Source organism: Panulirus ornatus, chromosome 29 (assembly GCF_036320965.1).
Source record: "Panulirus ornatus isolate Po-2019 chromosome 29, ASM3632096v1, whole genome shotgun sequence".
NCBI classification, from domain to species: domain Eukaryota; kingdom Metazoa; phylum Arthropoda; class Malacostraca; order Decapoda; family Palinuridae; genus Panulirus; species Panulirus ornatus.
The window spans coordinates 13832932-13855011 of record NC_092252.1 but is presented as its reverse complement, the minus strand read 5'-3'; the positions used below and the strand labels follow the sequence as shown (position 1 = coordinate 13855011).

General features: G+C 41.1%; 1 protein-coding gene across 2 annotated transcripts in view; it reads left to right on the top strand.

The window, feature by feature from the left end:
- The window catches only part of Mical (Molecule interacting with CasL), a 305178-nt gene that overhangs the window by 112266 nt on the left and 170832 nt on the right, over positions 1 to 22080 (top strand). For both annotated transcript variants that reach the window (XM_071679258.1, XM_071679257.1), the window contains exons 3-5: positions 18464 to 18567; positions 20345 to 20532; positions 21927 to 22028. In XM_071679258.1, coding sequence (XP_071535359.1) covers positions 20353 to 20532; positions 21927 to 22028 — 282 coding nt within the window. In that variant the 5' untranslated portion in view covers positions 18464 to 18567; positions 20345 to 20352. The remainder of the gene's footprint in view (positions 1 to 18463; positions 18568 to 20344; positions 20533 to 21926; positions 22029 to 22080) is intronic.

Here is a 22080-nt window from a genome sequence, read left to right as displayed (position 1 = left end):
TAAGGGCTTATGGTGGCCATAGTAACTACGCCTCGTGTTTATGTAGTCAGGCTTCCGACAAATATACTTTTTGTCTTTGTTTTTATATTAGCGTCTGTCATAATATGGTGGGGTTGCCCGTGGTTGGCCAGCAGGGAGGGTAGTGCTCCTCCGTTTGTTAGCGACTTTGAATGGGTTTCTAATCGAGGATAGAGCTTGTTTAGCGGCAACAGCAGCTTGCCTTGGCAGTACCGTCCCTACCACACGAGGAGACACCTTCCTTTGTTCTCCACCCCTTGAGCACGACGGTACGACCCTTGGGTAGTATGGCCTAGCCTTTAACTTGATCCCTAAGGGTCATGTCAAAGGCCAAGCCATAATACCCATCATGAGTCGTACCGCCACGCCGAAGTTCGTTGAACACTGACTATTGTGGGCCTTCATTTGGCATTATCTCTTGCCAACCGTGTCTTCTGAAGTGTACAAACTTTTGCGTAGTAACTCCTCCCAAGAGCCATTTCATAGTCATATGGCTAATTGGTGTTGGAAACTGAACTGTAGACCTGACAGTGTACACGACTGGTCCGCAGTTGGACATCACCTGCTTCGGTAGCAGACCTGACAAAGTAGTGTCTTGCCAACGAGCACTCCGCCTGTGTCACGCATAGTCTTTTGTTGAGGAAGGTGCTGAAGGTAACGTAGGTTCATGTTAAACCTTAGTCATGTGGAGTGACGCACCTCTGTGTGGATCATGTGTATGAGGTTAGCTAGGCAGCAGGTGTCCCTAAGGCCGTTAGCAATCGATATGTATTGCGACCATCACCTGTACTTGGTACATAGCGATCTCTTCGTGGATGATGACTCATGATGATAATTCTGATGCTTAATTGTAGGTAGAATCACTTCGTAGAGTGCATGTTCGGTTTTTCCCTGTGCGAGCTTCACTGGAAACGTAACCTTACAAGATACGGTAAATCCATAGGCTGTAAAGCCATGTGTGCAGCGTGTCACCTAAACCCTACTCTGAGCCGAGATCATCCCCCAGCCGGTGTAATGTTTACCTCAGAGAAAGACCCGGTAATCGCCACCAGTTGAAGGCGTAGTAGGGCTTGTCTGATGATCTCATCGCCACCAGTTGAAGGCGTAGTAGGGCTTGCCTGATGATATATTCCAAGCCAAATCGCAGGGTCCTCCAAGATGCCATCGTAGATTGATGCTCTTCGAACTCTACCTGGATGAAAACCGATGCATTGGTGTAGAGATCTAACAATACAGCTGAATATACCCCGTTGGGTGGTGATTCAGCAGCAGCTGTACTCAACCTCAGTAATGTATAGTTAGATTGCACCATCCGTCTAAGGGAGGAAAGCCGAGGGATGGTAGAAATTTCATTGCGTATTTCTGTTGTTAATGGTCTTTACATTTGTGATGTGTACGTTATTGCATTACCCATTTTCCACGCCCTCTTATCCTCGTGTCTGTGGGTGGGTTTCCGGTAGCGAAGCGTGTTGGCTGGGAACACAGTGTGGGGTACATATGGTACATACGCTTATGGTAATGTAGCCTCGATAAGGTAAGTCGGGACCGCTGGCCAGGTTTTTCATGCTAGGGATGTCACCTTCAGCTGTTGTTCCTGCAGCCATCGGGATCGGGTGAGGTGTGTGATGAGAGCCATCGATTGCAGGAGCAGCTGTTGATCGCCCGGTCGTGGCAGACTCCATGTTACGGCTGTGTAGTTGAACACGACAGGATATTTATAATTATGTATTTTGTTATGTTATGTATTTTTCTTACTCTTCCAAGGGTTAAATTTTCAAACACAATTTCATGGAAATGATTCATTTTTCTTCGACATTTCACCTTCAAAGATGCATCTTCAAGATTTTACAGTTATGTCAGATACTTCACGCCAGATAGACTATAATCAGAGTATGCAATTGCTACATATTTATAAGTAATCACAGTATGTATGATGAAGATAGCTTATACAAAGTTTTACACTCCAGGGCAAGAGGGAAGAGACTGACTCGTCTTTCTTAGGTCAGCGGGTAGGAGTGTTGGGCCAGCCGTAGCCTTAATGATGGAGGTGAAGAATGCCTCACTGTTTCCTGTGCCAAGACACTGTTGTCACGTCTACTATTAGGCGATGTATCGTCGAGCCGTGCTATAGTGGAAAGCATGTTGGCTTCAAATTGATTACTGGATCTTGGTCCCTGATGTGAACCTCTGAAATGTGCAGGTTTCTACGGTTTTTTGAGCGATTGTTTGTTTTGCATCAAGATTTTACGTGTTTATCGAGTTCCGTGGTGGTGTGGGTGATGACTTGTGATTCGTCCCCGTTGTGAATGGAAAGAGAAACGCCGACTGACCTTTTTTAGTCGTGTTACCAATGTAGTTCATGTTACGGGTTGTATGGTCCCAGGTGGTGCTGCAATGTTGGTGGTGGACATGCTGTTTTGTTCAGTACACGCGTGGTATACACAGTCAGATTTAATCCTGTCGTTAGAGGCTTTTATATTGATCGTTCGTTTGTCGCTGGGAGTCGCATACACACTAGCGTCCGCCCTGACCTATAAGGGTGAAGTCAGACCCAGTCACATTGCATAGTCTGTGCATTTGTTTCCCAGCGTCTAAAGAACTGAACTGCTTAAGACCTGTAAATGTGGATTTTGTCAGAGTTGTGCCACTTAGAGAAATGTTTAAGTTGGATCTTCATTCGCCGTATAACTTCAGCCATGCAAGGCCTCGTTACAGATATTGTTGGTTTTCCGAGAGAGAAAAAATCAGGCATTCTTGTTTACTTCTCATTATGCAATGCAGACAAGTATTACTTGTGGAACGCCTTTCGTCGTACGTAGAAAATACAACATTGCTGTTATGAGGTTTTAAGTGTCAGTGTAAGAACACGCTGATTTTGTTGACTCCAACACGTTCTGTGTTTTTCATTTGAAGATAAGTTAGAAGAATGAAAAAGATTACATCGTATTATGAGCCGGCGTCGATACCTTGCAAGTGTTCTGAGTTTAGCGAAGGTGTTGGCGAGGCAAGGGCTCGGCAGGTGAGTAGTGGTGGTGGTGGTGGTAGTGGTGGTGGTGAGTCATGATAAAGTGTTGGGGGCGCCGCTGTGTTGGTGGGCAGAGCAGGTTCTCAGGTATGTGGTAATGGTCGCTCGTAGGACGTGCTTCGGCCGGGAGGTTGGGGCTAGGGGGTGGTGAGGACACACGTGGGGGACGCAGGGGACACAGGCGTGAAGGACGCAGGCGAGGAAGTCAGGCGGAGGACGTAGATGACGCAGATGTGGATGTGGGGGGGAGGGGGGACCGGGGGAATTACGGAGGCGAGTGAAGGACGCTATGAGAGGCGGAGCGGCAAAGGACACTGCTAAGGGACGGCATAACGGCGAGAAGTTCGTAAAGAGTTACGGGCGGCAGCGTCACGGAGGCAGATGAGGAAGGAACAGGAGGTTGTAAACCTCAGCAGCGTCTTGGTAGGTAACGTCAAGGCGGGAAATGGCAAGACGAGTGACGTAATTACGAGATGGTGAGTGATGGTAGTGGAAATGGCAAGGTGTGACGTACTTAGGGATGGTAAGTTTGGTAAGGATAGTGGGGAAGGTAAAGGATGATGGTTGGCTGAGGTAGGGTAGATGACATAAATAAGGAATGGTGAGGGTTAGTGGTGTACGTAAAGGATGGCAGGTTGTTGCATGAGAAGGGTTGGCAATGCTAGATACGTAGGAAGGGGTTTGCATTGTATTCAGACTCACAGCAGCTAGCAGCAGGAACATCCTGAGCCGAAGGTTGTTTATCTCTGCCGGCTGGCCTCAGTAGTGGACCATCCTGTTGTATTGGGAGACATGAAGTACCTCTTGCTCTGTACCTGGCCACCCGGGCACCGAGTACCATCTGGATCAGTGCAAGACGTTAGGGCGCTCCTGTGAGGGCCTCTGTGTAAGGTGGTTTAGGTTTATCATCTTAAGACCATTTGTGATGTAAAGGCAATGTCGGGAGGGGAGTGCCTGACCTGGCCTTGGGATTATGGTAAATATGATGGAAGAGGGGGTTGTACGTGGGCCACGTACCTCCATCAATATGATGCAGGATAGGATTGTGTTGTACGTTGGCCACGTACCTCCATTAACATGATGGAGGATGGGATTGTGTTGTACGCGGTCCGCGCATCTCCATCAGCATGATGGAGTACGGAGTAGTGCTGGATGTGGGCTGTGTACCTCCCATCAGTATCCTGCCATGGACACCTACCTCTTTGCTGCTTTCTCGTCGCCTCCAACACAACAAACACACGAAGGGCATACGTCTCACACATCAGCTGCACACGACATTTTCTCTTGCATATGCTTTACGATGGTTACACACGCTCTCCCCTACCCTCTACAGTCGTGGGTGCCCGACTGAGATGCGTTGTTTCTTCTCTCGTTAAGGCTGTGTTTCAGGCTGCGGCTCATAGGCTTACGTAAACTCCTCAACCTGGCCGGTGCGGTGTGGCTCTCCAAGTGTGAGAGGGAAAGAGGGATGATTACAACACTAGAGAGAGAGAGGATTCACAGAAGTAGGAGTGAAAGTGTAGGGTAATCTCACGTGAAGAGAATAGTGTGGTGAAATGTGTAGAGGTTTTAGGATCCTAGATATTTGGCAAGAATAATTGTACGGATATGGTTGTGGTTTTATGATACTAGCGTGGATGAGAATATGAAGTAAGTGTTGAAGAATAAGATGAAAGATGCAAGGAAATGCCGAAGAAAACGATAATCTTGAACATTATATTTAGGAAATTAACACAGTGTAGGTTAAGATTGGGGAGATGATACAATCAGTTATGTTGCCAGGTGATGATACAATCAGTTATGTTGCCAGGTTGTTTGTTTAAATGCATCATTGGGGGTTGTTAAAGTCAGGAGAAAATGGATTTAGAACTTGTTGATGAATGCCTTCAGGATTATCGCCAGTTAAAGTTGGTAACATTGCAGTGCAGACAGCTCATTGTGGATGGCGGTCCCTCCCGTCTTGAGAATGATTTTTTGAAATGTAAGATCTGAGATCTTACATGAAGAGAACACAAGGGAACAACAGTCCAATCTTTGAAGATGATAGGCTGGTTGTTGAGAATTTGCAAAAAATAGGAGTGTGTTACCTGTGATGTTTTTTTTTTTCTTTTAAAGCACTTCTCTCTCTCTCGACTGGAAAACTGCGACATGATAACATCTCAATAGATGGCCACCGAAATTGCTGAGGCTGGAAAACGTCGAAAATTGACGGTGACCATATATCAGAACGTAGACACGAGAGATGCGTCTTGGAATGACTAGCTTCTAACCTGCATACAAACGAACTTCCACGCTAAAGTGGCATGCGGGTTGTGTAGATTAAATCCCGTGAAGAATAGTGATGCCTGTAGGGAACATTAACGATACATAATGGGAAAGCTTCAACGTCTGCTTAACCTGTTAGGGTCAGGTATAAAGAACACCCTTGAAAGACGAATGGACTTCAGAAGAGAAATGGACAGATTACTCAAGGTTTACACCACCGGCCGGGCTGCACATACGATATCTACAGGATAGCCAGTCAGCCGAGGTGTGTGTGTGTACAGAGAGATCGTGTAGCACAGTGGTTCCTGAACTATTCTGGTTGGTGTACCTCTTGGCCTCAGTCTAAGGCTTTGCATACCTCCTCTCGTTGGTGACTCTGATCTTTTAATTTGATACATTCATTTGTTTTTATTTCTTGGTCAGGGAGCAAGCTACAGTGGTGCTTCTCAGATCAGGTAGGCTGTTTGAGGGCGCGGCCCGCAGTTTAACGTGTCCTTACAGCCAGGCAGTTCGGGCGCTTTGCAAAATACGTGTCTTGGGCGCTCTTGAATATCCTTTATGATTTTATGCATAACGTCTCTTGGAAGTTCCTGTACGATGTTTATTGTTTTCGGACCCATGATGCTCATGTGTTTCTAGCACGTTATGATAATAGAGGTCTTGTTTTATACAGTCCTCTTTGTCCGTCCATGCCTGTGGGGAATTGCCTCCTTAGAGGTGAGAGACAGTGCCTTTTAAGACATTCTATGAGTGCATTATGATGATTATCCTTCCTGCCCTCCAGGGAATGATGTCTTAGTGATCTCTGTGTTTCCCAGACGTCTGTCCAAGCCACTGACGGTATTGAATGATGGAGTAACGTAACTTTGGAGGAGAGTTTCACCCGCCTGGAAAGATGTTAAATCTCTTGAGGAGGACAGCACGATCCTCTAGCGCGATCGCTCTACCCTCGAGCACGACGATACGACCCTTGCGTGTGATGACGTAACCAATGGCTTGAGCCGTTAAGGGTCAGGTCAAAAGCCAGCCCATCATAGCCGTAGGTCGTGCCGTCCTGCCCAGGGGGATTAACACACCTCAGTATGCTGATCAGGGGAACACAAGTGCTAGGAATTAGCGACATCATTGGTTTTGCTTTTCTCTTGAAGGTTCGTACAGTCGTAACGAGGCAGCAGTTTTTTTTTTTTTTTTTTTCCTCGATGTGAGGTCATCATATGATGGTGAGGGAGGCAGTTAATGAGGGTTAGGGGTCATTTTTTTTCTTTTTATGTTAGTTTAGGCGGCAAAGGCAACTGAATGCCCTGTTCAAGGCCTTACCATAAGCGATATATATATATATATATATATATATATATATATATATATATATATATATATATATATATATAGGAAATGATCACAATTTTGCGCGTGATCAAATATATTCCTGAGTCCACGGGGAAAATGAAACACGATAAGTTTCCAAGTGCACTTTCGTGTAATAATCACATCATCTGGGGAGATAAAAGAAAGAAATATAAGTCAGTTGATATACAACGGAGAGAAGTAGCTGCGTCTCTTCGTTGTATATCAACTGACTTATATTTCTTTTATCTCCCCTGATGAAGTGATTATTACACGAAAGTGCACTTGGGAACTTATCGTGTTTCATTTTCCCCGTGGACTCGTGGGAATATATATATATATATATATATATATATATATATATATATATATATATATATATATATATATATATATATATATATATATATCCTAGCCTGAGCCAGGTTTCCGTTTTATCGATTTATCGACCAACCCCTAGGGAAGAATGAACAGCTTCGTTGCCTGTGGACCGACTGCCGCAACCAGGAGTCGTACCTTTGCGCTCAACTGTGGGCGGTATGTAACTGCATGAATGATAGTGTATTAGTGGAGAGTAGTGGAGGAGTCAGATAATGATGGTGGTGGAGGTAGGCAGGTAGTGGTGGTGAGGGAGGGAGGGATGTGGTGGTGAAGACAGACAGGTTGCGTTGATAGGGACAAAATCTAGTTAGGTGGTGGGCAGGTGATGAGGGAGGCGTGTTGTTAGGAGGGCGGGGCCATGGAGGATGTCCTTGGTCCAGCACATCACATATTAGGTAATGGCCAGTGACAGGCTACCACCACCACTGTCCTTGCGCTCATGGTCGAAAATTAACATAGTTGACTCCGTGTGATTAATTATTTACCTCCTGCCATACTTAGTGTGCCTCATGTGGTAATCTTCCTCCCAGATGACAAGTGCGTCATCCTAAGTTATACAGACACACTGCTTAATGTGAGGCACAGTCTTCCCGGTGTGGTACTCTGGCTTAAGTGATGCTCACTCACGTGATATGGTGATTGCACGATGTGTTGCAGTACGTTGATGAGATGCCTTCAACATTGCGGTCCGAGCCTTATCTCTGATGGCCTGGCCTTTGACCTGACTCTTCAGGGCTAAGTCAAGGGTAGTATGGTATGGTCGTACTGAAGGTGATAAGTTTGGACATTATAGAACAAGTAAAACGCTGATAGAATATTCACAGAATCCAGGGAGGCATTTTAACAGATATAACGCCGTCCTTAACTGTATGGTCATAACGAACAAATATCTGCTAGGAGCAGTCTACACGGTCGACCATGGAACCACAGCTTAATAGACAGATCGCTTAGTAAGAGTGAGTCAGACGGGATCCAGGACATGTTAAAAAATAAAAAGATAAAAAAAAAAAAACTACGCTTGGGAGCTGTATTTGCACCTCAGCTCATGTGACTTTATATTCGACCTTTATTTTCTACAAAGCTACAGAGTATAGCTTTATACTTTGCTCATCAGATGACATCTGAATCAACGTAAACTTTCATCCATTGAGCACATACTAAAACTACAGAACAGTTACAAGTCGAGACATCTGAATCAACGTAAACTTTCATCCATCGAGCACATACTAAAACTACAGAACAGTTACAAGTCGAGTCTTCTACTGAAGCTCTGACCAAAGCTTAAATACTGTCAGATGACTTCACTGGCGGAGAACAACACAATCATTGCTTTTGATTAGTGGCATGTCGGATGTTGCGTGTCTAGTGAATCAGAGATCTGTCAGCAGTGAGCCTTCAACCATGAGAGAACACTTTGGGACGCAAAGTGGATAGGTTTAAGTGAGCTCTGGACAGATATCTGCAAAGTGTGCAAGATAAGCCAGGCTGTAGGGGACTACGAGGTCCTGTAGTGTAGGTTGCGGCTTCCAACATCATCCTAGGCTCCTCTCCGCCCATGCTGTGGGTGTAGAAGACCCTAAACTCAAAGGTGGCTCATGGTGATGTCTGTGTCTTTTCTTGAAGCCGCAGAGCTTTGGAATTTTACTCGCGAATATCTTTTCTAGCATCTAAGACTTGTCCCTTTTTCCATTTCCTCCAAAATTGTTTGTTAGAATATTTTATCTTTTCATAATTCAGTCTCTTACCCATTTCATGTTGCATCGGAGAACTAAGGAATGGCATTTTTTTTTTTTTTTTTCATTAGTATAATCGTTGACCGCCACGGTTTTCCCTCATCATGTATTCCATATTGCCATCGCAACTTTTCCACTGAACAGTAACTTGTTTTCCCGAAAATGTATCATCCCAGCAGTCTGCACTTTTTATCCTGCCAAGGACATCGATACATTATCGGCAAATGTGTATGGGGCGGACTAGTTTTCTTGCGTCTGGCTACTTTTTAGGCGTGTCAACAAATAGTATATACTAGAATAAAGCTAATAAAAAGTAAGGGGGATAAAGTAGCAATAGCATCTGATGCCTTTGTGTGTATAATTTACGACGTGCTAGAATTAGGAGCAGCTGCATAATGGGCTGGCTGGTTGGTTGATATCTGGAAACTCTCTTCACAGGGTCTTATGGTATTTGGTTACGAATGCTTGTGTACCTCGACGGATCCGAGCGGAGCCAAGATGCATTGTTGTTTCTTTGATCGGTGAGGCTGTTGTGAGACCGCAGCCTACGGGCTGGTCAGGTACATTTTGTAAATGTTTTGCCATTGTGGTTTTGAAGTTTTCGGTTGGGTGGTTTGTTATGTGTCCAGTACTTGCAGTTGTGAGAGTTGAGTTTTGGGCCCGAGTATTTGTTTTCTCTTTTTTTATGAGACCTTTTGAATTTAGCGTTGACAGGTATGGGTGTTTCTCAGATCAGTAGGGAATGGGTTTTGAGTTGAAACTGGGAACCCCCTATCTTAAGAATTTTAAGTGTGAATTATATGATGAATCATCTCCCGTCTTCGCTTGAGACAGTATAGTCACAGTGTTGTCAGTCGTTCCCAATCATTTTGATTTTCGATTGTTAGCACGGCCTTTGAATTATCCATGATCATTGTCTGACTTTTTAAATCGACAGTTTTAGCTCGCCTGGAGAGGATGGTGGTAAGCTTATAGCTGTATGTTAGTGAGAGAGTATGGGTTCCGTTCTCGTCGCAAGTTTTGCTTCTCATGTCTTAAAGCTACTTGTAATACCCAGCTTACAGTACTTCAGAATGTAGTTGTTGCTTTTTATACTAGGTTGAAGGGATAGTCATCACAGAGACTTGCTTCCAGAAGTGTGATATTATACTTCTGTTTATATCCCCTGTTTTGCAAAAGCTGTGTTTCTTTACTTCCTCCCATAATGACGCACAACAGTTAACCTTGTTCCTGTATACATAATTAGATTTTTAGTGGCTAACAAGAAGGGCATGCTTATGTGTTCCAGCAGCTTCTGTGTATATATTTGTTCTTAGTTTGGAATGCGATCATTATTCGGATACACGGTTTGTGTTGATATTAGATCGAACAAGAGAAATAGCGGTATAAGTATAGTTCGTGTGGAACATGAGCGTATTACAATGGAAACAACTGTAAGCGCCTGATCCACATCATAATTTTGTGATTTATTCGTTGGGAAGTCGTCTGTCTGTTTCCAATCATGAATACGTTCTCTTTGTCGGAATTTTTTGCACTTTTACGCGATGGCTGCATTTGTTGAATGCTTTTGCAAACACATTACATAATACGTCAGTGTTTTGTTTGTTTCCCAGTTCCTCTGTATTTGTTTTGTAGTTATTGGTGAATCAGCTTATCTACCTGCCCGTAACACTGTTGTAACCTTGGGTTGTGTAGACAGTTTGATTATATGAAATCAGTCGACATATATGGCTGACCTAGAATTTCAGTTAGATGTAGCGTTTTCCTGGTTAGCATTTTTTTTTCTTTTTTGGTAGAACTGTCAATCATCCTTCTTTTTAAAATAGGGTTGAATAAGTCACCTTAACACCTCTTGGATTACAAGAATCTCCACTTCAGAGACTTTTGGTAGGGAATGCATGGTCATGCTACCTGATGCACCCTGGGAAGCCTTGTGTCACGGTGGTAACCTTCTCTACAGCATGAGGTTAAGCACTCTTTGATGAGAAATCGTTTGATTTGTTTATCTTATAATGAGTTTTGACTTGCTCATAATGGTTCTTTTATATTTTGCTCATCTTATTGGCATTCGTGTCTTTTTCGTATTGTGTTCTAAAGAGTCTAATGGCACTTGGAGCCTTTGATTTCAAACGTAGTTTTGAATCTGTGGTCGGTATTTCACTTCTTTATACAATTATGGTGCATTGCAGGGTGAGCTGCAGCCTTCTGATGCAGTTGTTTCTCTGCATATTTCCATCTTGCGGGAAGTCGAGACCTGTACTTCTTTTCCTTTGGTAGGCGTTTTGATTCTGGTTGGATTGTCTCATGAGGTCAGCCTAGCCAGACATACGGTTTTGCTCCTGAGGAGTAATTTTCAATGGACTGTACGTAAGCCTACTGTTTATCCTCCTGTTCGTTTGTTGTTGTAAGAAAAAAATGCTTGTGATTCTTAAAACAAAAGTTCGAGAAGTTCTGCCACCAAGCTGCAGCAGTTTCTCTCTTGAACCAAGTCGTCAACCCAGGTCAGTCCCTTGCTCTTAGGATCCATGTTTATTTGCTTACACAGCTGAAACGAATTACTCGTGGGTAATTTTGGTGGTAATACACATGCATTTAACTACAGCCCACGGCAATAGTAAAACCCAGTAAAAGGTTTCCATTGGGCATAAAAGAGTGACATAACACTAACTTGTGTATGCTTCATACCTACATTTGCTTACGTAATGTATACATGATTATATGTATCGATACATTTATGTGTAAAGACAAGATGGTGAACATAAGTATAAAACTTAGACATGCAGGTCCCGTTGAAGATGTAAATGAATTTCCCCAGATGTGGACTCAGTATGTCAGCTGCAGTTACCTGTGTTCACTGTCCTCTGGGCCCGTTCGTCTCTTTACCTGCCTTTCCCTCCCGCTCTCACAACATGCCACTCCCCACCCTCTCCCCTCCCCTTTCTCCGGGCGGGGGAGGGATGAGTCAGGCCAGCCTCATATTGATTATATGGCCTCTTCCTCACTACATTCTTTATGCAGAAACTTAAGTGACAGTAACACCTTGTTTGTGTTAAGTGTGTGTGAGCGAGTCAGTTTGTACTCGTGTGAATGCATTTGTCCCGCTGAGTCAGATAGCCACTATGCTCTTCCCCATAACGATTAATTTGTAATGTATGCGAACTTGCTGGCAGTTTCCTTGACATGTACATGCCATCGAATGACGTGATAGACGCCACACCGTCTGGATCACAGAACGAAACTAAGACTCGTACGTCCTGTAATTCGGTGGCAGGCTTTTACTTATTAATTAGTTAATGTTGACTTAATGAACTGTTTTGAGTTGCCGCGTTGCGTATTCGTGCTCTACTTTATTATAGTGGCGCGTCTCATAAGGAGAAACTCATAGGAAATGCAGATTGATCCTTATGAGTGGGAGAGGAATTGGAGTGGTGAATAATGTTTTCAGAGGTTCTTGAACACAGCATTGAGTTTTCAAACTTGCCAGAAGAATTATAGTTAGGAAAGAATTGTCTAGTGATTTTGAAGCAACTAGAATGCAAATAAGTACTAAGAATTTTGAAGCAATTAGAGTGCAAATAATTACTAAGAAGTTCATTGTTCATCATATAAAACCGCGTCATAGCAAGATTAAGGCTAGGATACAGGTATCGTTATTTTCTTTATGCATCTTCACTCACGGACGAAAGCCCTCATGGACACCAGGTCTTTCATGAAGAAAAATGCTGGGTATAGAAAAGTATTTATTTATTTCTTTCTTTTTTACGAATGATAATATCTATTGGCAGGGTTAAGGACACGATAAAACGCTTGTCATAGATTAAGAAATATCTTAAAGGTATATCTAAAGAAACCCTTCGTGAATCAAGAACTGGCATATCACCGTATTGCTAGTGATATTGTATCCACCTCTAGCATCAGAGTTAGCTGCTGTGTGAAAAGACTAAGGTAATGTAATGAATCAACTCTTTGATGTGTGATATTATAATTATCTGGCCACTGGGGTCTGATAGGAGATCCTTTGTGACGTCTGTATTCCTTTTACGTTACCACTCAATAGGATGAGCATGGGTTGCACGTAACATATTAGCTTCTGTTAACAGTAAAATTGAACTGTGTGCTGGTGGTGCTGTCTGTCTGCTGTTCCTTGGGCTGTGTCTGTGTGACCTCAGGGCTTCCGTCACACCGTAACGGGAAGCCTGGCTCGTGATGTAGTAGAGTGACGGAGACGACCCGATTTTGTTGGGGCGGTCCCTTTTGTTTTAATGTCCTTTTGGCCCTCAGAAACGTCAAAGAGCTCGAAAATGATCCGCTTTAGGAGAAAATTACCACATGTCCGCTTTATCGGAATTGTTACCATTAAGCTTGTATGACGGCGTGGAACTTTTGCTGTTGTAAATAGCAATAGCCCAATGTGATTTTGGACTAGATAGTATCTCTGTTGATTATAGACCGTAAGACATCTAGCCGACCCAAGCACTGCGTTCATGTAATGCCCTTCATTTTTTCAGTGTCCAAATGCGTAACTTAACAGCAGTATTCATATTGAGGATGCAATAAGAAATTTCGGTAGTATGTTTGATGTTGACTGATAATTAATGAAACCGTCTGCCATTAACCACTAAACATTAATTTACATAAACATTGGCTTTGAACGCGCATTACGGTAGTTTTGCATTACTGTTGTAACTAACAAAATTGTAAGAGTGGATTGATTCATTTCGGGGTATGTCCTGAATTGCTTCTGACATTCTTTTATTGTATAGAGACTATCCTAAATGTAAATTACAAATTTCGTGTGTGTGTGTGTGTGTTGTGTGTGTGTGTGTGTGTGTGTGTGTTGTTACGTGCATTTTTATCTTGAGCATATGCTTGTGTTTCTAGTAATTTAATTTTTTGTAGCATTAATTCTCCTGTAAATTAAAGTTACATAGTTACTTAGATACGCGGACCACAAAGACCCAAGTTCCAAGCGAGATGGTCGTGCGTAGGGGAAAAAGTTATATGAATACTTTCTCCACCTTTGGCAACTCTAGGTGAAGTCGCACCTTTGGTTTTATCGGATTCCTGATAGGCTGGTGCTGGAGACTGAGGATGGAGGTGACAAGCAGGGAAAGTTTTCATCTAATTCTTCACATTTTCCACCCTAATCACAAAATGCCCACACTGAAGTGTACATAAAATACAGACCAGCGATGCACTAAAACAGACATGTATAGTACAGGGTATGAAGTTTGATAATCAGAATTTAGCATTCATTATATCTTGTTTCAACGCCCGTTAATAAACTTTTTTTTTTTTTTTTGTCTTAGCGATCCCGCCTTTAACTCCATTGAATCAGGTTACTGAAGTTATGTTGCGTCATATGTCAGTGACCGAGGCAGCATTGCCGACATGACCCCATGCAACCCGAGTCGGCTTCATACAGTGCTCAAATACCGGCCGTGATGCTGCTGAATGGGACAACACCCGTTACCCCGCCCACTCGTTTGCTGGTCGTTTGCCACAACCATAGGGGTCCTCAGTTATAAGCTTAACTCCGATATTAGTTATTAGAGAAATTAGAATAATACATGTTAAGGTTTGAAAATTGTTTTCTTAAGTAGAACAGAAAGCCGAGGTACTCTATATATATTTTTTCCCACAATGACCCAGCTGAACTGCCACCTTACCCCTCTCTCTCTCTCTCTCTCTCTCTCTCTCTCTCTCTCTCTCTCTCTCTCTCTCTCTCTCTCTCTCTCTCTCTCTCTCTCTGGTCAGCAGTAAGTCCTTTCCTGATCTCGCTGGCGATAAGCCGTAAAACGAACTCGATATAGCTTGTATGGTATATATATATATATATATATATATATATATATATATATATATATATATATATATATATATATATATAAATATATATATATATATATATATATATATATATATATATATATATATATATATATATATATATATATATATAATATGGTTGAGTTAGAAGTCTACGATAATGTCATAAAATATGCGAGTTGTGTTCCGCCACGAGGAACACCGTTGGAAATATATAGTGCAAATTTTTATTATAAAAAGATAAAAAGCAATCTAATAGTGTAGTAAGTAATAGACATATTGTTATATTTCAGGTGAGAAAAAACTGACTCGTGTGTTTGTGAGCTCACGTGAGTGGATGTAAGGGAAATCAGTTCTTTTTCATTAATGATGAGATGCCCCGCTAGTAAGGGACACGAGCCACGTGATCTAATGCCGCTTCTTGTTGCTGCTTTGTTGTTGGTATTCCTGTTTTTCTTATATGTTGTCGTTGCAGACATTTCTGCAGTTGCTGCTTTTGCTATTCCTGATGTTGGCAGGGGTACTAGTGCTGATGATGCCCTACATCTTACCATATCTTAAGATGATTTTTGAGGCTCATATACCCCACAGCTTCGTGCCGAACCAAGATGCCATGTTCCTCTGTACCAAGTAACCACGTCTGGGCTTTTTTTTTTTTTTTTTTTCCCAGTCACAGTCTCCATCATCATATTGACTGATGCATCAGGTCTGCTGCACGTAACTACCTTCAGATTTTTATTGCGTTTTTCTTGATAATTTTTCATGATTATGTGCGTGATTTGTCTAATCGGTGCGCATGATACTGAAATTTTATTTTCGCTTTATTAATAGTATGTACGATATGAGGAGTGAGGTACGGCATTGTAATTGACTGACTATGAAGTTCATATGGGTCATGAATTTTGATTTTCATTTAAATGGAATTTCTTTGGTCAGTAGACAGACTCATTTTCCTATTGATTGACTATATACCTAGGCTTGTTATTTATCAGTTTCCTTCCGGTGTACACTTACCATACTTTCGTCTCATAACTCACTTTCACAGATACGCACACACTCTTTACATGTGTGTTTATTTTCTATATATTCCACTTTTGAGTGTTTTCTCTCCATACTGGATATTGTTTTATGTTCTTGCTGGACTATGCCTAAGCAGTTGTTATTGTACTTTTTCATGCCCCTGTTTTTTTAACGCCACTGATATTTACTTGCTCATATTGGTTTTCATTGTTTTTTACTTTCACATACGTTTTAGAGGTTGGTACCACATATGTTGCATAGGGTGGCTCCACGTTTGTTGCACTGGGTGGCACCATACCCATTGTACAAGTAAGTAGTTTAGTATCTGTTATAAAGGCTGGTACCACATGTTATAAAGTTGCACCATATCTGTTGTAATGATGCCACATCGTCCATTACACATATACCATACCTGTTGTACAAGGTGGCATCACATGTATTAGTGGCACCACAGCCGTCATACAAGTATCATTTCTGTTGTACTGCGTGGCACCACATCTGTTTTACAAGTGGCAGCTTAATACAGGTGGTACGATATGATTTACAAATGGCACCACACAAGTTTTACCATATCTTTTGTATTGGGTGGCAACACATCTGTTTCAAAGTGACACCAAACCCATTGTAGAAGTGGTAACATCTTTTATGCAAGTTGTGCCACATATGTTGTACCCCCAATAAGCTCCATACTTGCCCCTCTCTCTTCAAGACCCATGTATTCACTTCCCACACCATCCCATCTGTAAACAGTTTCAATAGCTTTGGTGACATCACCCACCCCTTCTACAGACCTGCCTTCACCTGGAAACTTTGGATTGATATTAGATTGATACTGTACACATGCAAGACTGCAGATCTAATTCAGAACATATGTTGATTGTCCTGTGAGATAGATATATTTTTGATGCCCTTACAAATTCTGTTTGTGAAGACATCAGAGACCCTCAGGATGTTTGGAAAAGTAAGGAAACAGAAATTTTATCCAGTGCACAGCAAAACTGACAAGTTACCTCTATTAGTAAGAGAAAATCTTATTGGCTTCCATGCTGACCAGGGAAAAGTGTTCAGAAAAAATTTCCAAAAGGAACATAGTCTTCCTAGTTGTATTGGTTGTAATGCATGAAGTCCTTAGAGGTCTTCTGTCCACCAGTCCAAGCTGAGCCCAGTCTCTTGGTTTGGGTCATTGGTTGACCTAGTTGTTGGAATCTGCGGGCCAACTTAGTCTCCACAACCTGGCTGGTCTGGTGTGCTTCTTTCAAGTACTTGTCAAGAACACTTAAACTTCTTTACTGTGCATCCCATGGTGTTTCTGAAGATAGCTGGGAAGGTGTTGAAGAGTCTTAGGGCCTGGATGTTTAAGGTGTTCTCTCTTTTTGTGCATATTGCACCTTTGGATTTCATTCTTGTCTTTCATTCTTGTCATACCAATAGGTGGTTATTTCTGAATGTAAGTTAGGAACCAGACCTTCCAGGATTTTCCAGGATCTTACAAAGTCTTTCAAGCCTGTCGTGCCAGTAGGATGTTATATCTGAATATGATAGGAACCATTCTTTCCAGGATTTTCTTGTATTATGCAAAATCTTTGATATCTGTCATACCAGCAGGATGTTATTTCTGAATGTATGTTAGGAAACACCTTCCAGGATTTTCCAGGTATAAATGATGATTAACCTCTCCTGTCTGCACTCCAGAGATTTCATAGATTTCAGCATTCCCAGTTAGTTATTTCATTTCCATATAGGATGATATTACAACACGCCCACCTTCAAGTCATGAAAGAAGTAGAACTTTGAATAGTGTCGTTGATTGCTTTCATTCCATAACTTTTGATAGTTGGAGGGATCGGGATACTATATTGTACAATTTTACTAACCTATAGATGATGTGTCAACCCATCCACTGGATCAAACCATCAAGGTCAGGGTCACAGCTTGGTATCACAAATTTATCGCAGGGGCCATGGTATTTTTTTTTTTTTTTTCTTGTTCCATAATTTTGGAACTAGTGGAGGGATCAGGATATGGAGCACAAGCATTACCAACCACCAGATGATGAGCCATATTCCATTCCCAGGGATGTACTTTAAGATATTTCATGGCCTAGCCCTAGGTTATGGCTGGGACAATAGTGATCACAACATGGGTCATGGTCTTTTTTGTTCCTGCTCCCAAACTTTTGAAAAATAGAAGGATGGGGATGCTGCTTTGTTAAAAGAATTACATGCCACCAGATAATTGTGGCCATAGGGGAGGGCAAACCAAAAAATTATATGGGGTTCTGTACTGTAGGGGCCTCCTCTTTTTTTTTTCTTCTTTTTCATAATGAAAGCCAAGATGGCATGGACAGCTGAAGTCCTAATCAAGACCATCCCATTAACACATACCTTTTCCACTAGTTTGTTCCCTTTACATTATTTGGAGCAAAAATGTTAATGCTAGGCCATGTTTTGCTATCCCCACCATCAGTATCATTGCTTGGATCATACTTTTGCCCAAAATTCAGTTGACAGTGGACTGCATTCTTTCTCAAACAAAAAATTATTCATTTATTTGTAAATTTTATTCTTTGGAATTTCAATTCCTTGCATCGTAAAGTTTTTCAGCTTTAACTCCAATAATTTCATATAGGATATCTCTTATGTTACATTTCCTTAAGTTCCTGTTATTATGTACCGTTGGAATATTGCAGCCATTATGTTTACAAAGATTTTAATGCCATTCTGAAAGTACAGTAAAGGTTATTATGGAGCCCTCAGTAACAGGCACCATTACCATTGCATATAGTTTATTATGTCTATTCTTTGTTTCTCTCAGACATTTTAACTTTTACTAATTTTTTTTTCTGCAGGTCGCATGTGCAGGATGGTGCGCGTGAGGTGTAAGTGGGATCGGGGCTGACCTCACGTACCTCCCGGAGGCTACTCTTTCCTCACATCGACCATCACATTCCAGGTGTGTATGCAGTTCTTTCCTATATATGTTAAAAAATTGCTATATTGGCTTTTTTTTAATTTTCTTGATGTTTTAATGAAAGTGCTTGCTATCAATATTTGAATAATTATGAGTTGCCAAGGTGATGCTAGTGTGATTTCCCCCAACACACGTATTAGACTCACCAATGTATTTCACCTGGCAGTAAAACTGGAACGTGTACAAAGTATAAATGTTGAAATCTTTTCCTTATAATGTTTATATCCTTTCTTTACTGGGAGAGGAAATATAGAAGTTTTTAGGAACAGCAATAACAGTTTATCATTCTCCATGCCTCCCATCACCTACAAGCCCCTTTTTGAACATAGAATGAGAAAAGTAGTTACTTACCTTTGAGTACCTAGAGCATGATTTTGTCAAAAAGATAGGGTTAGTGTGTAGCGCTCGCTGCATATTTTTTTTATGAAATATTAGTTTCTCTTTGCTGCTATGCTCATTACATAATCGCTGATTTTTTTCATCAGTTGTTAACTTCACCTGTATATCATATTTTCTCTTCAATGTTTCTGTAGTTGTTCTGTGCTTGTTTGTTTTCACATCTGGTATTCTAGCATAAGGAATAGTTTCTCTCTTTTTTTGCATGGCTTGTGAATTATTGTTTGATGTCTTTTTGGTACATTGCCAGTATATTCCACAGTATTCCTAGGAACAAGGGTAGGCAGAGTGATAGCAGAGAAGAGAGATACAATGGCGAATGGTAGAAATAAAGTAAAAAAAATGGAAATGAAAGGTAAAGTCATTTAAGACACAAAATATGACTGGTAACTGTTGAATGCAAGTTGACGTGCTTGACAGACATGAAGGCATGATATGCAAACATTCCATTTTCCAAGTGTGAACACACACTTCCTGCATGATGAATACAACTACTCTTCACAGCTGCCCCCTGCATTACATGATTATCTGCTCTGGGTTCATCAGCCAATGATTTCCACCACCTGTTCAATATTCTCTTAAATGTTTCTGCAGTTGTTCCATGTATTTTTTTTAATTCTGCTGGCAGTATATTGAATAGCTACTGCTTCTTAGTTTGTTCATTTCTTGCAGCACACTGAATCAAATTTTGACTTCTAATTTGGTTTACCTTTGGAAGAAAGGAAAGCAAAATATCTCTTCACACGCTAAGTTTGGTAAAACAGATGTATTGCCTTTATAATCACATATATACAGTATTCAGCTGATTTACAAATTTTTTCATGAAATAGATATTCCAGTGGTTTGTAGAGTCAGTGCATTATCTTTTTTGTTCTCTAATTAGGAATGTATCTTGACACTGTTTGTGAAGCACTGGAGTAGTCACTTCCTGGTTAGGCAGATTTATTTTTGCTATTTTCTATGGTGTTCTTGAAGATTTAATGAATTTGTATTTTCGTTGTAGAGAGGCTTTCAGATTTCACACAATTTCATTTATGCCTTTAATATGTTGCCTTGCATGCCATCAGTCATACCCATTCTTGTAGTTACACCATGCGTAAGGTCATCTTCGGTGATTGTGTATCATTATCAAAGGAGTTCAGTACAATCCCATGTCATTGAGGAATCTCTTACTCCAGAGGAACCCCTCTTTCAAAGCTTCTAATCAAAGTGCACCCATGAAGTTATTGAGCTTCATGAAAGGGGTCATTATATTGTATAATTAAAGTTTTGGTAATTATTACATTATTTTTCACTGTAAATCTATGATTATGCAACCAAAACTCATTGTTTATCTGAATTACAATTTTTGAATTGTTCCCAGGAGGCACAATGTACCACCACCACAACAAACAAGGAGTTCCATCACCTGAAAGTGCAGCAGCTGCAGACGTCTTTGAACAGCTGTGTGCTGCCTCCACCTTCAAGTCGGTCCTTCACCATTATCGCCATTTATGTGATGTCCTCAGGATAAAACCCACTAATTTTAGGCATTTTTACCCCAAACTCAAGGTTTGTATATATTTTTAAGTTTTCAGTTTTGTTCTTGAAACTAACAATTTCATACGGTAAGCATTTTGGATAAAGGGTAATGAAAAAATTCAGATTATTGATGAAGAGTTTGGAAATGAGTAAGAAATGATGGGGTAAGAGTTGTGATAAGAAGAGTATAGTTTATTGAGCTGAAGAGGGTTTGCTGAAATGGTTTGGAATGGAGAGAATGAGTGAGGAGAAGTTGATGAGGAGGATGTGTTTGTCAGAAGTGGAGTGGACAAGAAGTGGAAGACTTGAATTGGACATTGAGGGATGGAGTGGAAAAGGTTTGGGGATCTTGGAGCTTGAATATGCTGGAGGTTGTAAGGCATTGCACAGCATTGACTGCGTTGGAGCAATGTAGTATACAGGTGACTTGCCACCAGTGGACAAAATCAAGGCATGTGAAGTGGTCTGGGGAAATCATGGAAAGGTCTGTAGGGCTTGGTTGTGGATAAGTTGTTGCAGTTTTGGTGCATTACACAAGACAGCTAGAGAGTGGATGGCAGTGAATGAGGCTGTTTCTTAGTCTGTTCCTTCACTAACTTGAGAAACTGTGATGCCCCTCCCCTCAGACTGTTGTCCATCACCACAATTGATTTGTATCACTAAGAGCTCAGATAGAAGATATGAGAACAGTCCTACACTTACCTTTTTGAACATTATATATAGTCCAAGAATAAGTGTATGTCTGTTCAAGTAGATGGTACTTTTCTCTTAACAGATAAGCTGTATGGTATGCCAACTATTGTATTACTGTAATTCAAAGTAACATGTTCATCACTTGATGTTCTGCTGATTATGACTAAGTGAATCATGCAGGAACTAGAGTATGTACTTTGTAAAACTTCCCTCAAATCTACCACTTTGACAATGTAGATGTACTTTGCTCATGTTTGTCTAATGCATGGAAATATCCTGTATGAGTAGTTAGCTATTTACTGTTTTGACCTTCCAGTTCTGTAAAATCTTAACTGTGTATTTTTTGCTAGTTAGCTGCCTAAATTTTGATAAACTATTTGTTACTATTTGTTGTCATTGTTATTACAAGTATGGAAAAAAAGATTAGGAAATAGAGGAATTGATATATGGTAGTATAGTAAAATAGAATGTAGTTGGCAGATACCTTTACAAAAAAAAAAAAAAAGTTACTGAATTCAAAAAGGAAGCATATTGAAATAGAGGAAGCATTTGTATGGCAAGTTAATGCATTGAAGAGAGATGATGTACAGACAGTTTTTCATGAGAAGATATCCAAGATAATTGTATGAGACATGGTGAAAGTTATGGAAATAATGGAAATCTTTTTATTTTATGTAAAATCTCGTTGAATTTAGTTGAAAGGCTAGCTCTACACTTCTCATATATTTCAGTCAAAACTTCGCTCGTGGAAAGCACAAGCTCTGTGGAGTAAATTTGACAAGCGAGCTAGTCACAAATGCTACAACCATGGCAAGGCTTGCTCCAACAGCAAAGTAAGTGCTGATTTGATTTTCTGTATAATCTTGATTTTTCAACTTAAGTGGT